We start from the raw sequence: 22,552 nt of genomic DNA, 5'->3' as shown, positions 1-22,552 counted from the left end.
AAGACTGCGAAGATCTGCAAAGGGATCTAACGACGCTAGAAGAATGGGCCAAAAAATGGCAAATGAACTTTAATGTAGGGAAATGCAAGGTCATGCATGTAGGGAAAAAGAACCCGATGTTCAGCTACAAAATGGGAGGATCACTGCTAGGGGTAAGTAACCTTGAAAGAGACCTGGGAGTGATGGTGGACACGTCTTTGAAGGCGTCGGCACAGTGCGCCACAGCCTCAAGAAAAGCAAACAAAATGTTGGGTATCATTAAGAAGGGTATCACGACCAGGACGAAGGAGGTCATCCTGCCACTGTATCGTGCAATGGTGCGACCGCATCTGGAGTACTGTGTCCAATATTGGTCGCCGTACCTCAAAAAGGACATGGCGGTACTTGAGGGAGTCCAGAGAAGAGCAACTAAACTGATAAGAGGTATGGAAAACCTCTCATATACTGACAGACTGAAAAAGCTGGGGCTGTTCTCCCTGGAAAAGCGGAGACTTAGAGGAGACATGATAGAAACCTTCAAGATCCTGAAGGGTATAGAAAAAGTAGACAGGGACAGATTTTTCAGATTATGGGGAACCACAAGTACAAGGGGGCACTCGGAAAAATTAAAAGGAGACAGGTTTAAAACAAATGCCAGAAAGTTCTTTTTCACCCAGAGAGTGGTAGACACATGGAACGCGCTTCCGGAGGCTGTGATAGGCCGGAGCACGTTACAAGGCTTCAAAGAAGGTTTGGATAGGTTCCTAGAGGATAAAGGAATTGAGGGGTACAGATAAGAGTAGCGGTAGGTTATAGGGATAGTCTGGGACCATTGCTCAGGCAATGGGCCTGATGGGCCGCCGCGGGAGCGGACCGCTGGGCGAGATGGACCTCTGGTCTGCCTCAGCGGAGGCAACTTCTTATGTTCTTATGTTCTTATAATCTACGTGCACTCCACTCTGTATATGCCATCTTTTTACCACATCTATTTTATTCAAGCCCTTTATATAATTACCTCATTCTGTACAGACTCCCATGTCCCACTCTCTACAGTTCCCCTCCCTACACACATCACACATACATACATTGCTCCCCCATATATACACATACCCCAGCCAACCCCTCACACGTTCCACATACATAACCCTTTGCTGCTGGATAGATCAGAAAGTCTACTAATGAAAGATAAAGAAACAACACCATTCTGTCCTGCTGTAAGCCATGCACTTTCTAACGCATTAAAATTCATCACAGCTTCTTCTGCTCCCCTGGGAGTCCTTTAGCACGAGCCTGAAAATACTTCTGTCTCTTCCTCCTCTCTTCCATGTCAGAGATGCCCAGTAAAACCTTCCAAAGTGACTCTCGACTTGAGTGTGATGTTTTACAATTGTAAAGCAAAGCATTTCTCATCAGTATTAAACTAATGTCTCTCACTTGTTAGAAATAATTAAAGCTGTGGTATTTAAGCTGGGGGTCTCCTTAGAAATCATTTTCCTGCACAATTCCAGCAATAAGAGCTCTCATTAGCATGGTTTCTGCTGGATGTGCTCAATATGTAAAATCTTCTTAGTTTGCACAGGGTACAGGATACAGTTTGCTAGGGGAACACTGCAGTATGACACTTGCAATTTAGCCAGTTCAAGTGTTTCTTAGTTAGTAAACATTGTCATGCAAGACATGCACTGGTCTTATTCAGGCTGTGTGAAGGGAATATTTTCAGGTCCTTCAGGACAGCTCAGGCTGAATTCTCTTTGGATCATAGAGGTCTCCATCTTAAAACCCCATTGCTATTAAACTACCTTGTACAAATAAAACATCACTATTCCTTCTTTTTCATTCTGACTTGTGTTTTATTCCAGATAAGATGTTGATTTGTAAAGCTCATGAAGACTTGTCATTTCACCTTTATAAATCTCATGCTGTTTTCACACACACCTACAGTCCAGTCCTACTGTCACTCCAGATTCACTGTGGAGACCCCTGCCACAATATCAAAACCACAGTATCAACTCCAGGCATATAAAGACTGTATATAAAAGAACCCTTTATAAGCAATGAAAACTTTTTTTAAAGGATTTTCTGACTGTAATTTTAAAAACGTGAGTACCAGGGGTTGCCAACTTCCTTCTCTAGGGTTTGAGCTAACAGAATTTTACTGATCCAAGTCTAAACATTAGATCTGAAACACAGCTGTATATTCAAAATTACGTATTTATGTAGTAGCTGTTGTTATACAAATAAATTCCCTATCCATTAATTTTCAGCAGCACTATACAGATGGGGCTTCTGAAAGAATTCTCTGATTGCTCCAGCACTATCCCTATAAGGGGGGAGGGGAATTCTATAACATTTATGTGTTATATTTACCAGCCATAGACTTGGTGTAACATCAGATATGTAAATGTAGCAGGGACTCATAAGAACATAAGAATAGCCTTACTGGGTCAGACCAATGGTTCATCAAGCCCAGTAGCCCGTTCTCATGGTGGCCAATCCAGGTCACTAGTACCTGGCCAAAACCCAAGGTGTAGCAATATTCCATGCTACCAATACAGGGCAAGCAGTGACTTCCCCCATGTCTTTCTCAATAACAGACTATGGACTTTTCCTCCAGGAACTTGTCCAAACCTTTCTTAAAACCAGTTATGCTATCTGCTCTTACCACATCCTCTGGCAACGCTTAACTATTCTCTGTTCCGAGACTCTTACTCTGTTCATTTCTTGAGTTCACCTTATATTACCTTACTTCTATTGTATTTGACTTTACTATGATCCTTTGTTATTTGTTACTTGTATCCTCAACTCTTATGTACAATTCTTTAGTTAACTTCTGTTAACCGCATCAAATTTTACGGTGTATTGCGGTATACAAATAAAATTTTATGTTATGTTATATGTATATATATATATATATATGTTTTCCGATTGTGAAAGTTACAGAACAGTGCTCAGATCATGTGCTGGCAGTTTAATGGGTAAGTGCTAAGTGTACATTTATGTGGGTAAGTCTTAATATTCTATACATTTCTGCATCCAAGGGATGCAGAAATGTGGGCACCTAGTTTATAGAATTGCCCTTCCCGTGCCAAGGCGGAGTTAGGGCATTTTGTCCAGCTATATGGATAGCAACAATATTATCTGTACAACTGGCACAGTGAATGCTGCCCACAAATATTCAGTGCTGCCACCAGTTGGGATAGCAATGCTGAATACATATGGATTTTTTAAAAAACCCAGCCAAAACATTTTTGTAGTGTTTAAAAATTGACCCACTAATTTTTAAAGATCTGATTTAAGGAAGTGCCAGTCAATTTTGTCAAATACTTACGCCACATTCAGAGGGTATTGTGGTTGGGAACTTTTCAGAACTGGACCTATAAATTATATTGAGCATCTTCCAAACAGTTGCATAAGTTTAAATTTGAGACCTCCAAATCTAAACTTTAGAAGATCTACTGTAAGAGCGGAGGTAGGGAAATCATACTGAGGATCCAGGAGTGCAGGAAGGAGGGTAGAGGGTTTAACCTTACAATACTACCCTTCCACAATGATCCTGTAAATACCCTTAATTGGAAATCATACTTCTAAATGTTTAACTATGTTTCATAACAAAGGAAGTAGGGATGAGCGAGGGACTTCTAACAAAAGACAAGGAGAGCATCCAAGGAGAATTAAAAAAAACACAATTTGCTTTATAAGTCCATAAGAAATATGCAGAAGACCCGACGCGACACTGTGTTTCAGCAACAATGCGCCTTCATCAGGGGTCATAAATCTCTATAAGAAAGTAACAATAATGAGAACAGTAAAACAACAGTATATACTCACTCAAAAATAACTTAATAAACACCTTGGATTCTCTCCTTGTCTTTTTTTTTTTTTTTCCGGAAGTCCCTCACTCATTTCCACTTCTTTTGTTGTGTTTATTTCATTGTGGGGAGGTTTTCTTCTGGAGTCTGGTCTGGTGTAACTATGGTTCATATACACATGCACAACGAAAGCAATTTTCAAAGGCATTTACTTGGGTAAATGGGGTGATGGTTCTTTGAATTTGTATGGCTGTCAGGATCTTTCGCTTGCATTGATTATAGTGACTCGTTTCTGCCTTGCTCCTCTGAAGTAGAGAGTTGCGTGGGGACAGAAATCCCACCCATCCCCGCCCGTCCCCACCAGGATCCTCTCCGTCCCCACCCGTCCCTGCCAGGATCCTCTCCGTCCCCACCCATCCCCACAAGGAATTACCTCCATCCCCTCCCGTCCCCATAAAAAGCAGCAATTACTTCTGACAGGATCATCAATTCCACAGTTTCTTTTGTGTTTGTGCTGCTGTTTTCCTTGTGGAATCTCTTTGGTGGAACCCTTTTTTTGTTTTCTGTTCAGGTAAATAACTTATAAACCCCCTCTTTTACTAAGGCTGACGTGTCCATTATATTATATGGACGAACCCTGCTTCCAAAGCCTTTCATCCCCATGGGAGTCCCGTTGGCTAGAGGGGGGTCCCCGTGGGAGTCCCGTGGGCCAGAGGGGGGTCCCTGTGGGAGTCCCGTGGGTTAGGGGTGATTCCCACAAGACCCACGGGATTCCCGCGATCCCCGTTCCCATGCAGACCTCTACTCTGAAGCTTCCACTCTAGACAACTGCCTGGTCTAACTTAGGATTAAATGGACTCTGTTAAGGGGGCTTAAAAGTCTTTAGCTTTGGAGCAGCTGCCCAAGGTCAGTGCTTTATTATTATCTTTCAGCAGCAGATAGTGATGATATAGAATGCCAGTGCAGGTCCTATGAGCAGGCATGCAGAAAACACAGACTAAGCCACTGCCCACCCCCTGCCTGGGTTTCCTAGGTAACCAAAAGCCCATGCAATGAAAGAAGATGGGTAATAGCTGGGCCTGTGAACAACTATGTCAGCTCAAGGACTCTGTACTGGCTATCTGTTTTATTATTGCTGTCTGCCATGGAAAGATTGCCATGGGGTGCTGCCTCTGGGCAGCTGCTCTGGGGTTGAGGACTGCCAGGACTCTTATGTTTGGGTCCTCTTGAACTGCAGAGGTGGCTTGAGTGAAGCATATCATTGCTTCCAGACAGCGTTGATTTTCTATCTTTAGCAATCATACTAAATCTGACAGACAATAAATCTGACTGACACTTTTGTCAGTGTTTTAACATCAATGTGTAAAAATGAATTTGACTATTAAACTGGGTAGGTGATTTTTAATGCCACTTAAATAAGGCATAATTTATATAACTGAGTCAGCAGTCCAGAGTTATATTGGTGCTGTATAAACAAGGTAAATATATCTTACTAAGATCTTCTGAATCCTTGCTGAACTCCTCAGAGTTCTCCTTTCGGATGGAAAGTGTTGAGGGGTTTGTGTACACTTGAGTGTGTTTATTTTGTTCATCGACAGCTGGAATAAAAAGAAAGAATTGAAAGAGCAGATTATTTCACAGATGCAACTTACAACTGAAGTGATACTGAGTGGTCTCAGGTGTGTATTTAGCCCTTTTTGTTTGTTTCGTTTCAAACATTTTTATTGTCACCATCAATAATTGCATAAAATATCCATAATCTCAAAACATGTTGATCATGATTTTTGAAAATTATAATGTCAGACAATATAGAATTCTTATTCTACTCACCCTACCACTTCTTCATGGCTAGCTAGCATTTGATTGTTTGGCTGTTCACCAGTATGGTAATCTATAGAGCTGTCAAGTTACTCAGTTCCAAAGCCCACACACTACTTAGATCCAGGTTACTCATTTCCATGGCCAGTTTTGGTTTTAAATTACATCTCAATTTGTAGTCCCTGATTCTATCCACTGAAATCAATGCTGCAGGACCCATAATGCATCAGGATGAGGTTGGCAGAAATCCAGGACTGGTTTAGAATTTCCCTTCTGGAATTGGGTAATTTGGAGGCCATGGGTCTAGGAAATCTTGGAAATACAGAGATGTCAAGTTACGTATTTCTAAACTGGAGATTATAGAATAGTACTGGATTTCTAACCACCACATCCTGGTGAATTATGGGACCAACAGCACTGATTTCAATGGGTAGGATCAGGAACTACAAATCCCACATTGTTTTGGGATATAGGTTCAAAATCAGGACTGGCCAAAAATCTCCAGCCTGGAACTGGGGACTTGGCATCTTTGGAAATAAATGCACAAAGAAATAAATTCCTGGCAAATATCAGATAGTCTTTCTGATTCATTTAACATGTAATATTCAGGATGACAGGTACAGAAACTCTTCAGTGCTATGCTATTCTTAATTCTCTTTTATCTTTCAGCAAGTTTGAAAAATAACTCAACTGTCTTGGACAGCATTTAAAATGGTTTCAAACCAGTTTCATATGTATTGTAGAAACATTAATCAAACAAAAATAGAGGGAGGGGTCCTCAAGACCTCATCTTGTCCCCAAGTGAGATGTGCTGTTGTTAAATTATCCCCGACAAATATAGAGCTGCCAAGTTACCCATTTCCATAAGGTGATTTGAAGCCATTCTTTTTTTTTTTTTTTTATAACTTTTTATTGGCAGTGGTGAAGGAAAAGCATACAGAAGACCAATACTGTATTTGGAATCTGTAGCACTGATTTCAGTGGCAGAATCAGAGACTACAAATACAACACTGCTTTGAGATGTAAGATTAAAACCAAGACTAGCCAAAATATTTCTCCTCCTAGTATTGGGCAATTTGGCAGCTCTGATATTCATGAGACAGATTTGCATAAGAACCAGGTTAACTTGCATAGTTTGGTTATTCAGAAGAAAAGACCTCTTGGCGGCAGATAAGGATTGAGTTTGCTATCACTGATCTATTCAAAGAAATTGTGCTCATCTAAGAGCTCATCTAAGAGCAGTGGTTCCCAAACCAACCTGAAAACATTAAGCATAGTGTCATCCTGGTGAGGAGTAGGCAAAGTGCACATTGCCTGGAAAGCTGCATACACTGGCATTTGATGACACCACTCATGGCCTAATCTTGATGTATTTTAGGCACACCATATGATAGCATGCACAAGTGGAGATCAATATTCATTGTAGTTTAAGATGGCTAGAGAGGCCCTTATGTAGAAGGTTGATGCCCAAGTAGTTGTACCATGAGACTACGACTAGGGGTCAGCATCTCCCTTTTAAGACCCAGAACCAACAGGGTATGTCCCAGGGACTGAAGAGGTGGGGTTTGGGGAAGGATCGGGGGATTGAAATGGGGAGCCATTAGTACTGGAGTGGGGCACCTGACATCCCCTTATGTGGGTTCTGTCATTTAGCATCTGGGTCTAATTTAGCCAGCAACAGACATTCAATGCTATAAAATGTTGGAGGCATGGATTTCTCTAGGGCAGGGGTGTTAAAGTCCCTCCTCAAGGGCCGCAATCCAATCGGGTTTTCAGGATTTCCCCAATGAATATGCATGAGATCTATTTGCATGCACTGCTTTCATTGTATGCTAATAGATCTCATGCATATTCATTGGGGAAATCCTGAAAACCTGACTGGATTGTGGCCCTCGAGGACCGACTTTGACACCTGTGCTCTAGGGCATGGGTGGTCAACTCCTGTCCTCGAGGGCCAGAATCCAGTCGGGTTTTCAGGATTTCCCCAATGAATATGCAAGAGATCTACTTGCATGCACTGCCTTCAATGCATATTCATAGCAGAAATCCTGAAAACCCAACTGAATTCCGGCCCTAGAGGACCGGAATTGCCCACCCCTGCTCTAGGGTAATGGAAAAAACCAGGGGAGTGTGAAATGTATTATTCTGTATCCAGGAGTCATCAGCATTGCATGTGTAAGATACTGCCTTTCCCAGTAAGGGCAGTCATACTTGGCTGATCTATGCAACTTACCTTTTTCTGCTTGCTCAATGATCTGCCGCAGTGCCTTCTTAAGGCTGTTGGCTCGGAGCATGAGCTGCTCCTTGGATTTGAATATCCTGGACACGGTGCTGATGTTCTCTCCTAGATTTTCCTTCTCACTGGATTCCTTCATGTTCTTTAACTTGTCCGAGAGATTGGATGTGTGGGAACCTCCTGTGGGAACAATGATGGCCTGCGACTCCTCATGCAACGCCTTCACTAAAGAGTCCAATTTCTCATTTAACATGGCACACTGCAGAATAGGACAGCAAATAGTTGTCAGGGGCTTCGGAGTGTGCTTGAGACTTTGGCACATAGATCAGGTACTATCTAATGGGACTCAACTTGCTAGATACAATTCCTCTTCACCATACACTAAGACAGTACCCGATAGGAGCCTATTCTATAAAGAAATGGAGATATGCAAATAACTTATAGCAAAAAACTTATAGCCCCACTCAGATTCTGCCTACATGTATGCTTATATTTATAGAATATAGAATAATGCATAAGTTCATATTTGGCATGTACAAAGTATGCACACATATACGTGCATATATGCTGGGATTCTAATGATTTATGCATGTATCTGGAGTGGAAGCAGAATGACCTGACCAAGTGGTAAAGGACCTGCCATTAGACTACTTTCTTCTACCATCTTCCCTCAAAAAAAGCAGGAAAAGGACTGTGGTGGAAGTTGGGAATCCTGGCAGCTGTAGGAGCAATAGAAGAAGTAGGAGGAGAACTGTGGGGTGGGATGAGGAAGAGGATCTTGGTGCTTGGGATGGGCAGAGATGAAAGGAGGGGAGCTGATGAGCCTGCAGGAATTGATAGATTAGATACAGTGAGTTTGAATTTTGGAGGAAGGGGTCGAAAGAATGAAACAGGAGTACAAGAGGAGATGGGGCAAAGTCATGGAACCGGGAAAAATGTGGATAAGGGAGCACTGGAACTAGGGAGGGAGATGGATAGGGAAGTGGCAGAGATTATTGAAACTAAGGGCTCCTTTTACGAAGGTGCGCTAGCGTTTTTAGCGCAAACACCGGATTAGCGTGCGCTAGCCGAAAAACTACCACCTGCTCAAGAGGAGGCAGTAGCGGTTAGCGCACGGGGCATTTTAGCGTGCGCTATTCCGCGCGTTAAGGCCTTAATGTGCCTTCGTAAAAAGAGCCCTACGTAGAGATAGAAGTGAGGGGTGAAAAGGTGATAGAACTGAAGATGGTGCTCTGAAGGTGAATGAGGAAGTGGCAATGGAACTGGAAGGTGGGAGAGGGATAGATATTAGGAGGTGATGGAACTGAAGAGAGAACAAGAGGCTTTGTATTGGCTCTTCATATTTTGTGTTAAAGAAATGATAAGTAGTAGTAGTGTTGCTTGCTATTCATATGTCCCAGATTACACCAAAAATCTGATAAACTTACCCCCACCCCATTTTACAAAAGGCCACTGTTAATATAGCACATGTGGCTACACTAGTATTCAGTGCAGCAGAGGAATCATACCTGCCAGTAGATGAATATCTGGGGCACAGTGACCCTTACCTTCTTGGCCATTGCATCTGCTTCCTCTTTGTTCTCCGTGGCTCTCTCATAGGCTTTGCCAACTTCAACAACAAACTCATTCACTGTTCCACACAGGAACCTACAACAACAGAAAAAAAATCCCAACAAATTTGGTTCTCCACACAGGAATCTAGCACAGAAAACACAAAGCCCACACACAAGCGCTGAACAGAGAATACAAGGAGGCCTAGAGGAACAAGCTGTGAGGAGGTCTTAGCAGCAGTGCAGCCTCTAAAAGTAATCCCCAAAGAGGTCAACTGACCAGGGAAATCTGTCTTTATTATTATATATGCAAGAATTTAATTTATGAACATGTTCTACTGATGGTCTCATGTACCCATATGACCCCACTCCATATCATATTAAGAAGTGCATGTGGCATTGATTTGCTGAGAACTATTGATGCATAGAAACACTGTATACATATACTTGACTATAAGCTGAAATTTTGGGGCCTAAAATAAAGGCCAAAAATTTGGGTCATGGCTTATTATTGGAGCAGCACACCATTTCTAGTCTTCTTCCCTTCCCCTGCGCTGACCGACATTTCTTACTGTTCCCTCCTGGATGCTACTGCTGTTGCTGCCACCGCCATTGACAAAATGAAAGGAAGTTGGACTAGTACAGAGTTGAGCATCTGCACATGCTCAACACTTCCCAGCTCCTACCCTCTCAGTTTATGAGAGGGGAGTAGTTAGGAGTTGGATGGAATCACCGGCTCAGCAGTACCTCTCCTTTCTAGCGCCAGCTCACTGTGTGCTTTTAATTTCCCTACACAGCTACCGCTAGTGTTAGTCTAGCCGCAGTTCCATCAGGCAGCCTCAGGGCCTTTGCTAGGCCTGCCCGCCTCCAATGATGCAACTTCCTCTTTTGTCAGAGGCGGGCCGAGGCTGCCTGATGGAATTACCGGCTAAACTAACACTAATGGCAGATGTGTGGAGAAGTTAAAAACCACTGCTGGTCCGGAGGGGGGGGGGGAAGAGAAGACGAGGAAGTCGGGAGATACACAATGGCAGAAGGAAGTTGGGAGACACACAGCACCGGTGCCACATACCCCCTGACAATGGTGCGTGTATCCCCTGGGGTACGCAAACTGCATGTTGAGAACTTCTGGCCTACAGTATGTGGAACTGTGTCAAAAGGTTTGATGAAATCTAAATGCACTGCATCAAAAGCTCTCTTCTAATCCAGCTCTCTGGTCACCTAGTCAGAGTACGATCAGATTCATCTGACAAAACTTACATCTAGTACAACTATGCTGCCTCAGATCTTGTAATCCAATTAGAGGGTTGCACAGAGACAGAAATTTTACCCATCCTAGCCCATCCCCACCTGTACATGCTAAGATCAATTCTATCCCCAGCAATCCCCACAATTTCCTCCATCCCCATCAGCATCCGAAGGAGTCAACACTATTATTTACTTGCTCACAGCCTTCTGTTTCCTCCCAACCCCAACAACCTCATGTGGTTGGTTGGTTTGTTGTTGTGTTGGGCTTTTTAAAAAAAAATAGTATTCACTATTCAACCAATGAGTGTTCCAAGCCTCAGTCTGAGGTTCCAGCTGCCTCACTGAACATTCTAAGGTTCATTCTGATGCTCCAATTGCCTCTCTCAGTGCATCCCAAGCCTCATTCTGGAGTCACCACAGATTCTGACAACACTCTCATTGGAACCCCACAACAATTTCTGCATCTCTAAATGGATTGCAGAAACTGCATTATCCTCATTTTAGCAGCTGGTTCTGCAGTGGTCTCCCAGGAGAGGGCTCTTGTTTGACATAAAATTTATATTGCATACTTTTTTCTGTGCCAGTGTTGAGATTTCAAAGCAAAAGCATGAGTGTACTTCTTTTAAAATTCATTTACATCTGTGTGTGTGTGGGGGGGGTTTGGATGGGGGAAGGTGCACAGTTTTTCTGGGTAAAATTACATGCTGACGCTCATTTTTTAAAGTGCACATGAAAGTATAAACCCCACCCTCTGAAGTATCTCTTCAAACAGTGGGTAAACTTACATGTATACAGGCTGTGTGGCCCTGATTCTATAAAAGATGCCTGCAGTTAGGTGCCTAGATTGGCGTGCCTAGCCAATCTAGGCACCTAAGTTAAATTTTTTAATTGGCTTAGTCAATACTGGTAATTGAAAGTGCCATTAAAAAAAAATTAAAAATAATTTGCAGGTAGGCGCCTAACTTTGAGGTAGGTGTCTACACCGAGGCACTTACCGGCAAGTAGGTATGGTTAGGGGGTGGATTCAAGGCGGAGTATGGGCGTGGCTTGACTTAGGTGCACTCATTTAGGACAAGAAAACCCTGGGTTTTAATGCCTACCAGTACCTAAGAATGCTTAAGTGCCACTAGGTGTGATTCTATAAACGGCACCAAGAAATTGATTAACAATTGCGCCGACTGCGAGCTAGGCACCATTTATAGACTCAGAGCCTGTGTGCATAAGCTTTTGCAGATAGGGAGAGACCGTTTCTTTCCTTCTTTTTTTTCTTTGTTCTTGATTTAATGCTTTTTGAAGGTTCTCAACAATAATTAACCCCCTCCAATAGAGAGGAATAGGGAGAGGCCATTTTTGCATGTAAGCAAAGGACTTACCTGGCAGAAGAAATGACATCACAGTGTTTGTCTGATTCTAGGATTTTAGCCAAATGACATGCTACAGAATCAGCATAGTGAGAAATGTGTGTCTGAAACCAAGAAGAAAATAAAAATCACCGATGACAGCCTTGTGCCAGACTGTTTATACCTGGGCATACACCATAGGGGCCTGGATACGCTGTCGGCCTGATCTACTCATAAATATAGAATAGGAATAAAGCCTTAGCAAATCAGGTGCATAGCTACAGCTGATGTACTGACAGAGTGCTGCAATGAGAAAGTGCAATGGCTTCAAGATATGTAGGGGCCCTTTGACTAAGCTGTGCCAAAATGTGGCCTGTGCTATCGTTAGCGTGGGGGTTTCCCGCACGCTGAGGCCATTTTTAGCATGACTGTAAAATAGCAACATTTTCTATCTCCACAATTAATAACCATGTTTTAATTTCCTAATTAATGCATGGCCCATTGCAAGAGCCCGGACCGACACCTATTTTCTAGGCAGTAAAGGCTCCTACGCTAACCATATGCTGATCAGTTAACATGCTGTGTTGCAGTTAAGCTTACTGAATAGCGCTGTGTTGCAGTTAAGCTTACTGATTACTCTCTGCCTCTAAACATGCCCCCGGTGCTAAAAAAATGATTTTTAGCACAAGGGAAGTGTGCGCAGATCTGAAAACTACCATGTCTGAGCACCCTTCCCCCAGAAGCTGTGGTAAACACGCCTTAGTGATTACCGCAGCTTAGTAAAAGGGCCTCAAAGTCTGCCATATCTGTAAATGATGCGCAACATCAGATGATGTAAAGAGATTCTGGAGGTCGTGCATCCTTCTACAAGTTGCATTAAAAGATTATAAGTTAGAAAAATGGTGGTGGTGGTGGGGGGGGGGTTCAATATTCAAAGTGATTTAACCAGCCAGGTTAGGGCTATCCACTGATTTTCCACAGCATTTAATGGTTTAGAGCCACTGAATATCATCACTAACCACTAAAGCCATAGTCAACGATTCTGTCAGCAGTCTAAGGGCTCCTTTTACAAAGCTGCGCTAGCGGTTTTAGCGTGCGCTAAATTGCCACGTGCGCTAGATGCTAACGCCAGCATTGAGCTTAGTAAAAGGAGCCCTAAGGGCAGAGTCGGTACTTATGTGGTTAAGTGCTGATATTTAGCACTTAACTGCCTAAGCTAGCCAAACAAATAGGATCACAAAAAACTCAGTCCTTTGTCTGGTTTCCTCAGGTGGAAAGTTAGCAAGCTGCATTAGGACTTTAAGTTGCATATTTGATACCTTAATGTGATTTTAATGCAGCTTGACACAGTGATATTTAAATTACTCCATGTTACATAGTATAATCAGATTGCATTGAGGGTTGTAAATGCGTAGAAAGCAGCTTATTACTATGTTAAAAAAAAACCCTAACCTTAACCCATAAATCACAGCAAAATAACCAGCTGGGGTTATTTTATTGCCTGGGGCATTAGGTCGTAAAGCATAGACTGATGTTCCCAGGCCTGCAGAGGAGCCCTCTTCCCAGCTCAAGCCATATCCCAAATGCTCCAGCCCCCTCTGGCTACAGACCGCCCACCCCCTAAAAGACTCAAATCCCTTGCCAGCTCAGACCTCAAAAGGCTCAACCCCCCATCTTTAGGCCCTTCACCCCCAAAAGATTCCAGGCCTCCAAAAAGGACTACCATGTTATTATTGGTTGTCCTAAGGGTTCTTCAGGCAGGAGCACTGCCCAGTCACTCCTGCCCATTCTGGCACCATCATCAAAATGGTGCTCTAGTCTTGCACAACTATCGCTAGAGCATCATGTATCCATACTGACCCCTCAGGACAACCACTAATAACATGGTACTACCTTTCAGGGTTCTGGGGCCTTTTGGGGCCTGGGGAACCTGGAGCTGGGGGTGGAAGCGTGAGCCCTTGGGGGTCTAGAGCTGGGGGTTGGAGCCTTTAGGGGGCGATGCTTGAGCTGAGAGGCCTGTTATGCTAGCCCAGGAGCATCAGGCTGCAGCTGTGTTCCTGGGCTGCTGGGATGCTGCTGCTTGCAATAGGGTTATCAGATGTCCGTGTAAACCTGGATATGTCCTCTTTTTAGAGGATTGTCTGGGTGCCCAGACGGACTTTCCAAAACCTGATAGTTTGTCTGGGTTTTGGAAAGCCCCGACCTCCCGGAGGGCCTCTAAGCATGCGCAGATGATGTCTAGAGGCGGAACGGGGTGTGACTAGGGACACAGCAGGGCGGGGCCACGTGTCCGGGTTTCTCCAGACAAAAATCTGGTAACCCTAGCTTGCAAGATGGCTTGCAAACAGCATTATTCTTTATGCACAAGACTCAGCGACATGTGGGAATGAGACACCACAGGTTGCTGAATCCTGTGGCATATCAAGGTGCAGTAAAAGGTTGCCTTTTACTACCACCCTGGATATCACACTAGTGCTAGCCGTAGTAAAAGAGGGGGTTAATCATATAAGGGATATTTGGCCGCACATGACCAGATATTCAATGCCAGTGTCCAGACCTTGCCCAGCATTGAATAGCTGATTGCTGCCGGAGATGATAGAATCTGTGTGTTCTACTTCAGCTTACATGGAAACACCTACAGGGCTCTGTAACTGGGTATAAGTGAGAGTAACAAACTGTTTTCAGGTTGCCCAGAAAGACTGAAGTGTCTGTGAATATGGCTACATTACACTGAGTGATTCAGGTACAGATTGTTATGAGAGACTGCAATAATCCTGATTTCTACAATACTTATTTTTTCCATAACAGTTCCTTATAAATTATGTCCTTGATGATCTATAAACCACAATCCACAAGCTCTCTCATGTGGTTTGCAGGAGTGAAAGCCAAACTGTGCATCATAAGACCGGGAGCGGGTTTTGTTCATGAAATTACAGTCAAGTGGTGGTATTCAGGGCATCCAGGGCAGATTGCAGTACTTGTATGCCAGGAACTCCTGGGTATACTGAAGTACCATATGCTGGCACTGGAGTACCAATAAACTAAGGACACTTGTGCACACTGCAGTACCTGGATATTGGAGTCCCCATTCTCCTCTTCCTTGATGCATGGAGGAGAGTGTTTGGGTGACTCATATGTCAAAATACTCCACCTGAAGCAAAAATAAATAAATATATATATGGTTGATTTTAAAGCCTCTCTCCAAATCCCAGAACATGCAGTTATTCTGTTATACAATCAGTGTGGGTCCTCTGTAGCAATGAGGAGTGACCAGGACGGCTGAGCAGTTCCCAGGTCATAGAGATGAGATGCAGGAAGACTGTGTGTCCCAGCCTTTTTACCTGTCAAGCATTTTGGTGGTGGCTCGTTCCATTTTTTCCAAGATTTGCAGCAGCTGCGCATCATCGTCACATAGGCTCCCCCAGCCCAGCACTCGAGCCAGGTCATTGCCCGTCCCCAGAGGCAGGACCCCCAGCTGGCACTGGCACAAAAGCAACACAGTATGAGTCAGTATACTTAAATCAAGAGAGTGATAACTTGCATTCTGTTGTTATGACATCTTATAAATGAACAGCCATGCCTGGGGTGGATAAGTCATAGGAGGGGCCTTAGGCTCATGGGCCAATCAGGGCCTTAGGCCCCTCACAGTACATCCCAGGATGCACCGGGAAGGGGAAGGCCTACCATTTTGAAAAGGCAGGTCTGCCAGCAGGAGGGAGTGAGCATCCCTCCTGTCGGTCTTCTAAAAAAGGTAAGGGGGGTTAGAGAGGGAACAGCCCGCCAGACCACCAGGCTTGATGTGGTGGTGGATTGTTGGGGAGAGGAGCTTGAGGTCAGGTCCTCAACCCTGTGGCAGGAGGAAGTGAGCATCCCTCCTGCTGATTTTCAGCATGAGGTTGGGGGAGTATCGGTGGGGGTATTGGCTGGGGTTGGCAGTGGCAGGGGATTTTTTTGGGCTCTTTGTACAAGAAATCGGGGCCATTCGTGGTGGTGGGACTGAGTTGCTTTATTTTCCTGTCAGTGCCTAAGCCAATCATCACTCAGGCACTGACGGGAAAGTAAGGCTGCACACGCTGAAGAGGTTTAAAAGGTATGGGAAAGGGAAGGGGGCATGCGTGCGCAGGGGGGCAGGAGAGGGGCACCACCATCCCGATCAACACTCACCCTTACTATGCCACTGATCAGAGACTGATATGCTTTGTTCCTTTAATAAATATATATTAAAAAAAAAAAGCATGGAAAAGACTATGGTGAGCCATTTTGATAACTGGGCTGTAAAATACAGTGGCGCTATGGTTTAGCGCTACTGTTAAATGCATGGTGAATTTAGAGAATCTGGCCCTAAATCTGGTGCAAATGCAAAAATTTGTTGTGCAAGCAAAATTAAGGCGTAGTCATCAACAGGCCCTTTTAATAAGCTGTGCTAAAAAGTGGCCTGCACTATTTGTAGCATGTGGATTTCCCATGTGCTGAGACCACTTTTAGCATGGCTGTAAAATGGCTGCATGTCCCATATCTCCTACGAATGGCCCCGTGCTAATTTTCCAATTAATGCGTGGCCTTTAGCGTGTGATCCCTTACAACCATCTGCTTGCTAGGAAATAAGGCTCATACACTAACCATGCACTAATTGGTTAGTGCATGACAATGCAGCTGTGCCAACCAATTAGCACAGGACATGCCTACTCTCTGCCTCCAAACATGCACTAAAAAATAAAACCTATTTTTAGTGCATGGGTAGCATGCACCGATTGCAAAACTACCACAGGACACCAAAGTATAGCCTGCGGTAGTAGTGGATGGAATTTAACCTGCGGTATGCACTAATGCGTGCTTTCTGCAGCTTAGTAAAAGGGCTTCCAAAGCTTTTGTTTCTAATGTTTTTGTCCAATCCTTAAACTCAACTCAAAGATTCTAGAAATAAAGGTTCCAATTTTTACCCTTGGCTTGGTGGTGGTGGGGTGGCAGAAAATAAAGGATTCATCTTTCACTGGAATAAACCAGGACTCTGAGAATCAAGAACTGATCTTCACACAGACTAAACAAACTCTCCAGGGGTGTGCATTCATTAGTATGCGTTTGGTTTATTACTGTGCCTCAAAACATTTAATGCATGCTAAATCAATTTATGCACAGTAACCTATTGTAGCCTGTGGGATTTTTATACACCATTCTCCTTGGTACTAGAAAAAATCCTCAGTCTCTGCCAATCAGATGACCAATCGTATATGCAATGGCATCACCTGTCACTGGCAAAATCACAGCTCTGATGATCTCTTTCCCCTTGTCTTTTCCTATTAGGAGGAAGGGATTAGGGAATCATACATTATACTTGTAATGAAAGGGAGTGTTTCATTTATTTATTTACATTTTTTTGTACTATACTGCTTCTGTTAAGTGTTTTACATTCAGGTACTCTAAGAATTTTGCCCTTTCTGTCCCTGTGGGCTCACAATCTAACTATGGTACCCGGGGCAACAGAAGATCAAATAACTTGCCCAGGGTCACGAGGATTACCGGTAAACCCACGCTGAGGCAAGGGTTCTAACCATTAGTCCATTCCTTCCTTGTTTCAGAAGAAATTTTATTTAAATATACAGTAAAAGGAAAGGCAAAATTCAAACCTTTTATCTTTTGGTCTTCCCTCATGCCAGGAACTTTGCGGTTAGCGGGGGTCCTCAGACCCCGTATTTTTTTGCTATAGCAAAACAGGTGGCAGTACTCACATGCAGGGCCATTCTTAAGGGATGTGAATACTACTGGAGACCACGAGTTAATTTTAATAGGCAGTAGAAAAGGTGACAGTGCTCGGTACCAGACTCCAGTGCAGCAGGGGCATTCTGCTCTATCCCCTCCCTTCCAAGCAGCCTGTAAGAAAGATGAGGGGAGGTGGTGAGCCTGGAGCAGAGCAGTCCAGCAGTCTGCTTCTGTGGCTCCTGTCCCATCCAAGCCTCTCTGAATTCCACAGTTCCATTTCTTTTTTTATCTACAAACTAAGTCCTGGTCATCACACAGATGTGCAGTCTGGCTAAACCAGGGGCATCAGGGAGTCCCCTAACCACTTTAAAAAAGAAATAGGAGAGGGAGTAAGCTGCCTTATTTTTACTATTCTACTTGCTTGGCATTCAGATGAATATCTCACCATAGGCTGAGAAAACCACCTAGCAGTGCCCTAGCAAATCCTAGAGGATACCAGCTTATCTCCAGCCATCACCATCTCCAGAATCCCAGGAACAAGACAGATCATTAGTTACCTGAGTGTAGTTAAAAGTAATGATAATTGTGGGAAATGGATGCTAGACAATGGTCTGTTTTCCCTGTGGAGTCGAGGAAGTTTGTCTGCTTGAGAAATTGGGGCTTTTGCATTTTGTCAATATAATTGGTACCGAACAAGTGCCTGTTTAAATTTGATCTAAAGTGATTCAGGAAATAATAAAGGATTCACAGCACATCTAGCATGTGGTCTCTATTATGTAAGATGGAGAATATGCAGACTGTATTTGAAGATTAGCAGCTCTTTGCGGCCTTCTGAAGAAAATCTCCAGTCCTGGCTCATGATCCAAAAATACAAATATTATATACCCAGCCCCCTCTCATACATTGAAGAGAACAGTAGGCAAACATCTAGAGTGACGGACTGAGTCAGCAACTGCCTGAGAGGAAGGCAACAGAGGATAGTGGTCAATGGAGATCACTCTGAGGAAAGGAATGTTACAGTGGGGTGCTTCAATGTTCAGTTCTTGGGCCTGTTCTTTTTAACATTTTTGTAAGCAATGTTGCTGAAGGGCTGACTGGTAAGATCTGCGAATGATATACGTTTTGTATGCCTTTTGTTCCTCTGTTTGACTTAAAAAAAAATGATTTACAAAAAAAAAAAAAAAATCTGCAATAGAGTAGACACTGCTGATGGTGTGGAAAACATGAGAAAGGACCTAGGGAAGCTTGAAGAATAGTCTGAAATTTGGCCGCTAAAATTTAATGCTAAGAAATTCAGTCATGCATTTCGGCTGCAAAAACCAATGGGAATGGTACAATTTAGGGGGTGAAGAACTTTTGGGCATGAAAGAGGAGCGGGGCTTGGGTGTGATAGTATGTGATGATCTTAAGGTGGCCAAACAGGTTGAAACGGTGACAGCGAAAGTTGGAAAGATACTTGGGTGCATAGGGAGAGGAATGGCCAGTTGGAACAAGAAAGTATTGATGCCCCTATATAGGACTCTGGTTAGACATCATTTAGATTATGTACAATTCTGGAGACACATTTTCAAAAAGATATAAACAGGACGGAGTTAGTCCAGAGGAAGGCAACTAAAATGGTGGTCTACATCATAAGGTTTCCGGTGGACAGACTTAAAGTTCTAAATCTGTATATTTTAGAGGAAAGGTGGGAGAGAGGAGATATGATAGAGACATTTAAATACCTATGTGGCATAAATACGTATGAGATGAGTCTCTTTCAACTGAAAGGAAACTCCAGAGTGAGAGGGCATATAAATCATTCAGTCAAACTCAGAGCCCAACCCTTCCCCACCATTTTCTTACCTGCTGAGGCCTGGCCCTGGGGAAAAATAAAGTTAGCCACGTGGGAGTGCTGCTCAGCCTCAACCATGTGGCACGGGCTGAGTTACAGCCCTAGGCTTGGAGGAATTACCATTAAGAGGCTCCGATTCCAATCCCGGTCCCTGCCTGATGCCCAAGTCCAATGCTATCAGTGCTCTTCCTGTAGTGCCTGCCTCATTCGTGTTCCGTGGTGTTTCCGCCAGGTTGGAGTCTGCCTTGCACTGGCTCATCTCACAGACTCACTGTGGCTGTGCAGAATATTACTGAGGTGATAGAGATTGGGCAGGCCTGAAATTCCAATGAGCTTGCGAAACCAGCATGGGTTAGGCTTGCCGATAAAGTGTAGTTTAATGCAGAGTATTCTGGAGCTGCAGAGTCATACTGCCTCAGCTCCATAGCTGTCTGTCTCAGGCCCGCCCAGTCTCTCCTGTCAAAGCCAATCTTCTGCACAGCCGCAGTGAGTCTGTAAGGTGGCAAGGCAGACTCCAATATGGTGGGCTTGAGCCACGAGTAGTGACAGGAGATTATTGAGGGGAGGGGCAGAGCGGGGATGAGAACTGGGCAGGCCTGGGGGGGGGGGAGGCAGGTCTAGGGGGGGTCCAGATTAAACCCTACCCAGACACCACTCATATCTAGAACTCACAGAATGAAATACAAAAGCAGTTTCACATCTAGAAAGGCCCTATGAGCTGCTCAATCACCTACAAACACAAACCTTAGGAACTCAGCAATCAGTTGCTCCACAGCAACTAGGGCCACATTTGCATGCTATGTTTCCTGTCGTCTGACTGAAAATCCCAAAGATCACATGCCGAGCAGGAAAATCAGTGAACCCAAAGGCATGCTTTCATATCAACTCACTATGTGCCAGTCCTTAGTCCAACAGTGCTGCCTCCCATAAGATGTAACAAGGAAACAATTGTTTTATTTTTGTGAAAAAAGGGAGCTTGTGCAACTCTCTATTCCCCTTTCAATCTGAAATGTAATCACAGGCCTCTGTATTTCAGAGCTGCCAAAGAGAAGCAATTTTAAAGATGTGTTTCAATCTATGGTATCAGATACTAACACAATTCCCTCCTGCTCCCCTATGTCTTTTCAGTAAAATAACACATTAATTCTGGTGGCTACAGGGCTGGAGGACAAGGGCAAAATACAGCAATTGTCTACCCTAAATCCAGCTTAGCTGGCACAGAAATCTTTACTAAAAACAATTTTTCAACCTTTGTGTCTGTGGTTTAACTTCAGTCATTCTTGGGTTTCTCTGGGTCCTCATGTTCCTTCTTTTAAGGATTCTCTTCCAGTCTTCCTTCTATGCCATTATAATTTCTCTTTCCTCCGTGTACGAGGGCAAATCAAAAATTAAAGGCAATTGTTAAATTATGTGAAAACTGGAACAGAGCTAGCGAAATGCAACATATGTATTCGTACATTGCCTGTTGGATAGTTCATCCATGCACAGTGCAGTGCTCGGCCTTTAGTCATGTGGCAGCCACGAGGACAGAAACATGGATTCTCCACTGCAAGATTGCACCATCGAAGAGCAATGTGCAGTAGTGCGCTTTCTTTGGACAGAGAGGGTGAATCCACCATCGGAAATTCACCATCGGAAATTGACTCAGTATGGACATAGCACCATGAATCAATAAAAGGTTGATGAGTGGGTCATAGGCAGCGGAATGATTTTTTGTTTGGGGGAGCCCAAAAGCTCCGCCCTAGCCCCAGCAGATCCTGTGGCATGACGACTCCCCCACCTACCTTCCCCAGTCACTATAATTTTAAATCTTTGGGTAGCTCCTGCACAGCACCAATGAGCAGGCCTGCCTCGGAAGTCTTCATTCTACAGCGGTGCTGCGCAGCAGCTGCCTGCAGATTTAAAATTACAGCAGCCGGGAGGAGGTGGATGGGGGAGTAAAGCCATAATACTATCCTTGCCATACTATGCTCGTCATGCTATGTCTCACCGTACTTTGCCATGCCTCACATGCTTTGCCATATTATGTTTTACCGTGCTGTGTTAACTATATTTTACCATCTTTGTCAGACAATGTCCATGTTTGCCATCACGTTGTATAAATATGTATGTAACTTTGTAACCTGTTCTAAGCTCCTGGGAGGATGGGATATAAACTCAAATAAATAAATAACTGACTCTTCTGACTGCCAATTTTTGGGGAGGCCATGGCTCCTGTGGCCACCCCCGTTCCGACACCAATGGAGTGGGTATAAAGGTTTAAAGCGGGAAGAACAGGTGTAACCGACAAAGGTTGTTCTGGTCGCCCATCAATATCGCGCCCACAAGAGCATATTGACAGGGTGGATGCCTTGATTAGAGAAGACCGACGGATAACGGCGTCTGAATTGGCTGCAAATTTGGATATCTAAGTTTCCAAATTTATTCATTTCTTACTATCCCATGCCAAGGGTAAAAACCTTCTGGGCGGCTTGCAATCTAAAATCAGGGCAATTAAATATCAGACTGGATTGCAAGCATGATTATTTTAATTTGACATTGGATAGCACTTTATCACGCAAGCACTTTATATGGATTAGTCCAATGCGATTCATGGCACTGAAGGAGTCTGGGACTGGTTTTCCTAAGTGTTGAACTAAGTTTTCTCTTTAATAAAATGCTGAATTATGTTTAGCTGCAGACCTAACTTATCTCATGTTCTAGCCTGCCTGCACTGGATGTTTTAGCTTGGGCATTCTAGCTTCTTATGGCTATCTCAGCATACATGATATTGCATTAAGCTCTCCTGGACATGTAACAGAAAGACTGCAGGGCTTAGATAAGTGACCTGCTAGTGTGAGCTTAGGACCAATGATTGTTAAGAAAAGTAACACATGAAAATTTTTTTCTAGAATTCAATTGTATAGCCAGAAGAATGTATAAATATTTCTGTAACTTCCTGGTTTCGGGACTTCTGAAGCCAGCTTGGGCTCAGGGGTCCGCATATGCTGAATAAACATCTGTGCTTTCTTCAAGTCTCTAAGGTTTGTGGCTGCCCACAG

At 43.7% G+C, this 22,552-nt stretch overlaps 1 protein-coding gene across 2 annotated transcripts in view; it reads right to left on the bottom strand.

Moving 5' to 3' along the window:
• Positions 1–22,552, bottom strand: part of DGKK (diacylglycerol kinase kappa) — a 420,961-nt gene that overhangs the window by 71,535 nt on the left and 326,874 nt on the right. For both annotated transcript variants that reach the window (XM_033946472.1, XM_033946473.1), the window contains 6 exons: positions 15,322–15,461; positions 15,050–15,131; positions 12,014–12,105; positions 9,390–9,489; positions 7,840–8,101; positions 5,282–5,386 (listed from right to left, as the gene is read on the bottom strand). In XM_033946472.1, the coding sequence (XP_033802363.1) occupies positions 5,282–5,386; positions 7,840–8,101; positions 9,390–9,489; positions 12,014–12,105; positions 15,050–15,131; positions 15,322–15,461 (781 nt within the window). The remainder of the gene's footprint in view (positions 1–5,281; positions 5,387–7,839; positions 8,102–9,389; positions 9,490–12,013; positions 12,106–15,049; positions 15,132–15,321; positions 15,462–22,552) is intronic.

This window comes from Geotrypetes seraphini, chromosome 5, assembly GCF_902459505.1.
Source record: "Geotrypetes seraphini chromosome 5, aGeoSer1.1, whole genome shotgun sequence".
Classification (NCBI taxonomy): domain Eukaryota; kingdom Metazoa; phylum Chordata; class Amphibia; order Gymnophiona; family Dermophiidae; genus Geotrypetes; species Geotrypetes seraphini.
This window is presented reverse-complemented; position numbering and strand designations above follow the sequence as displayed.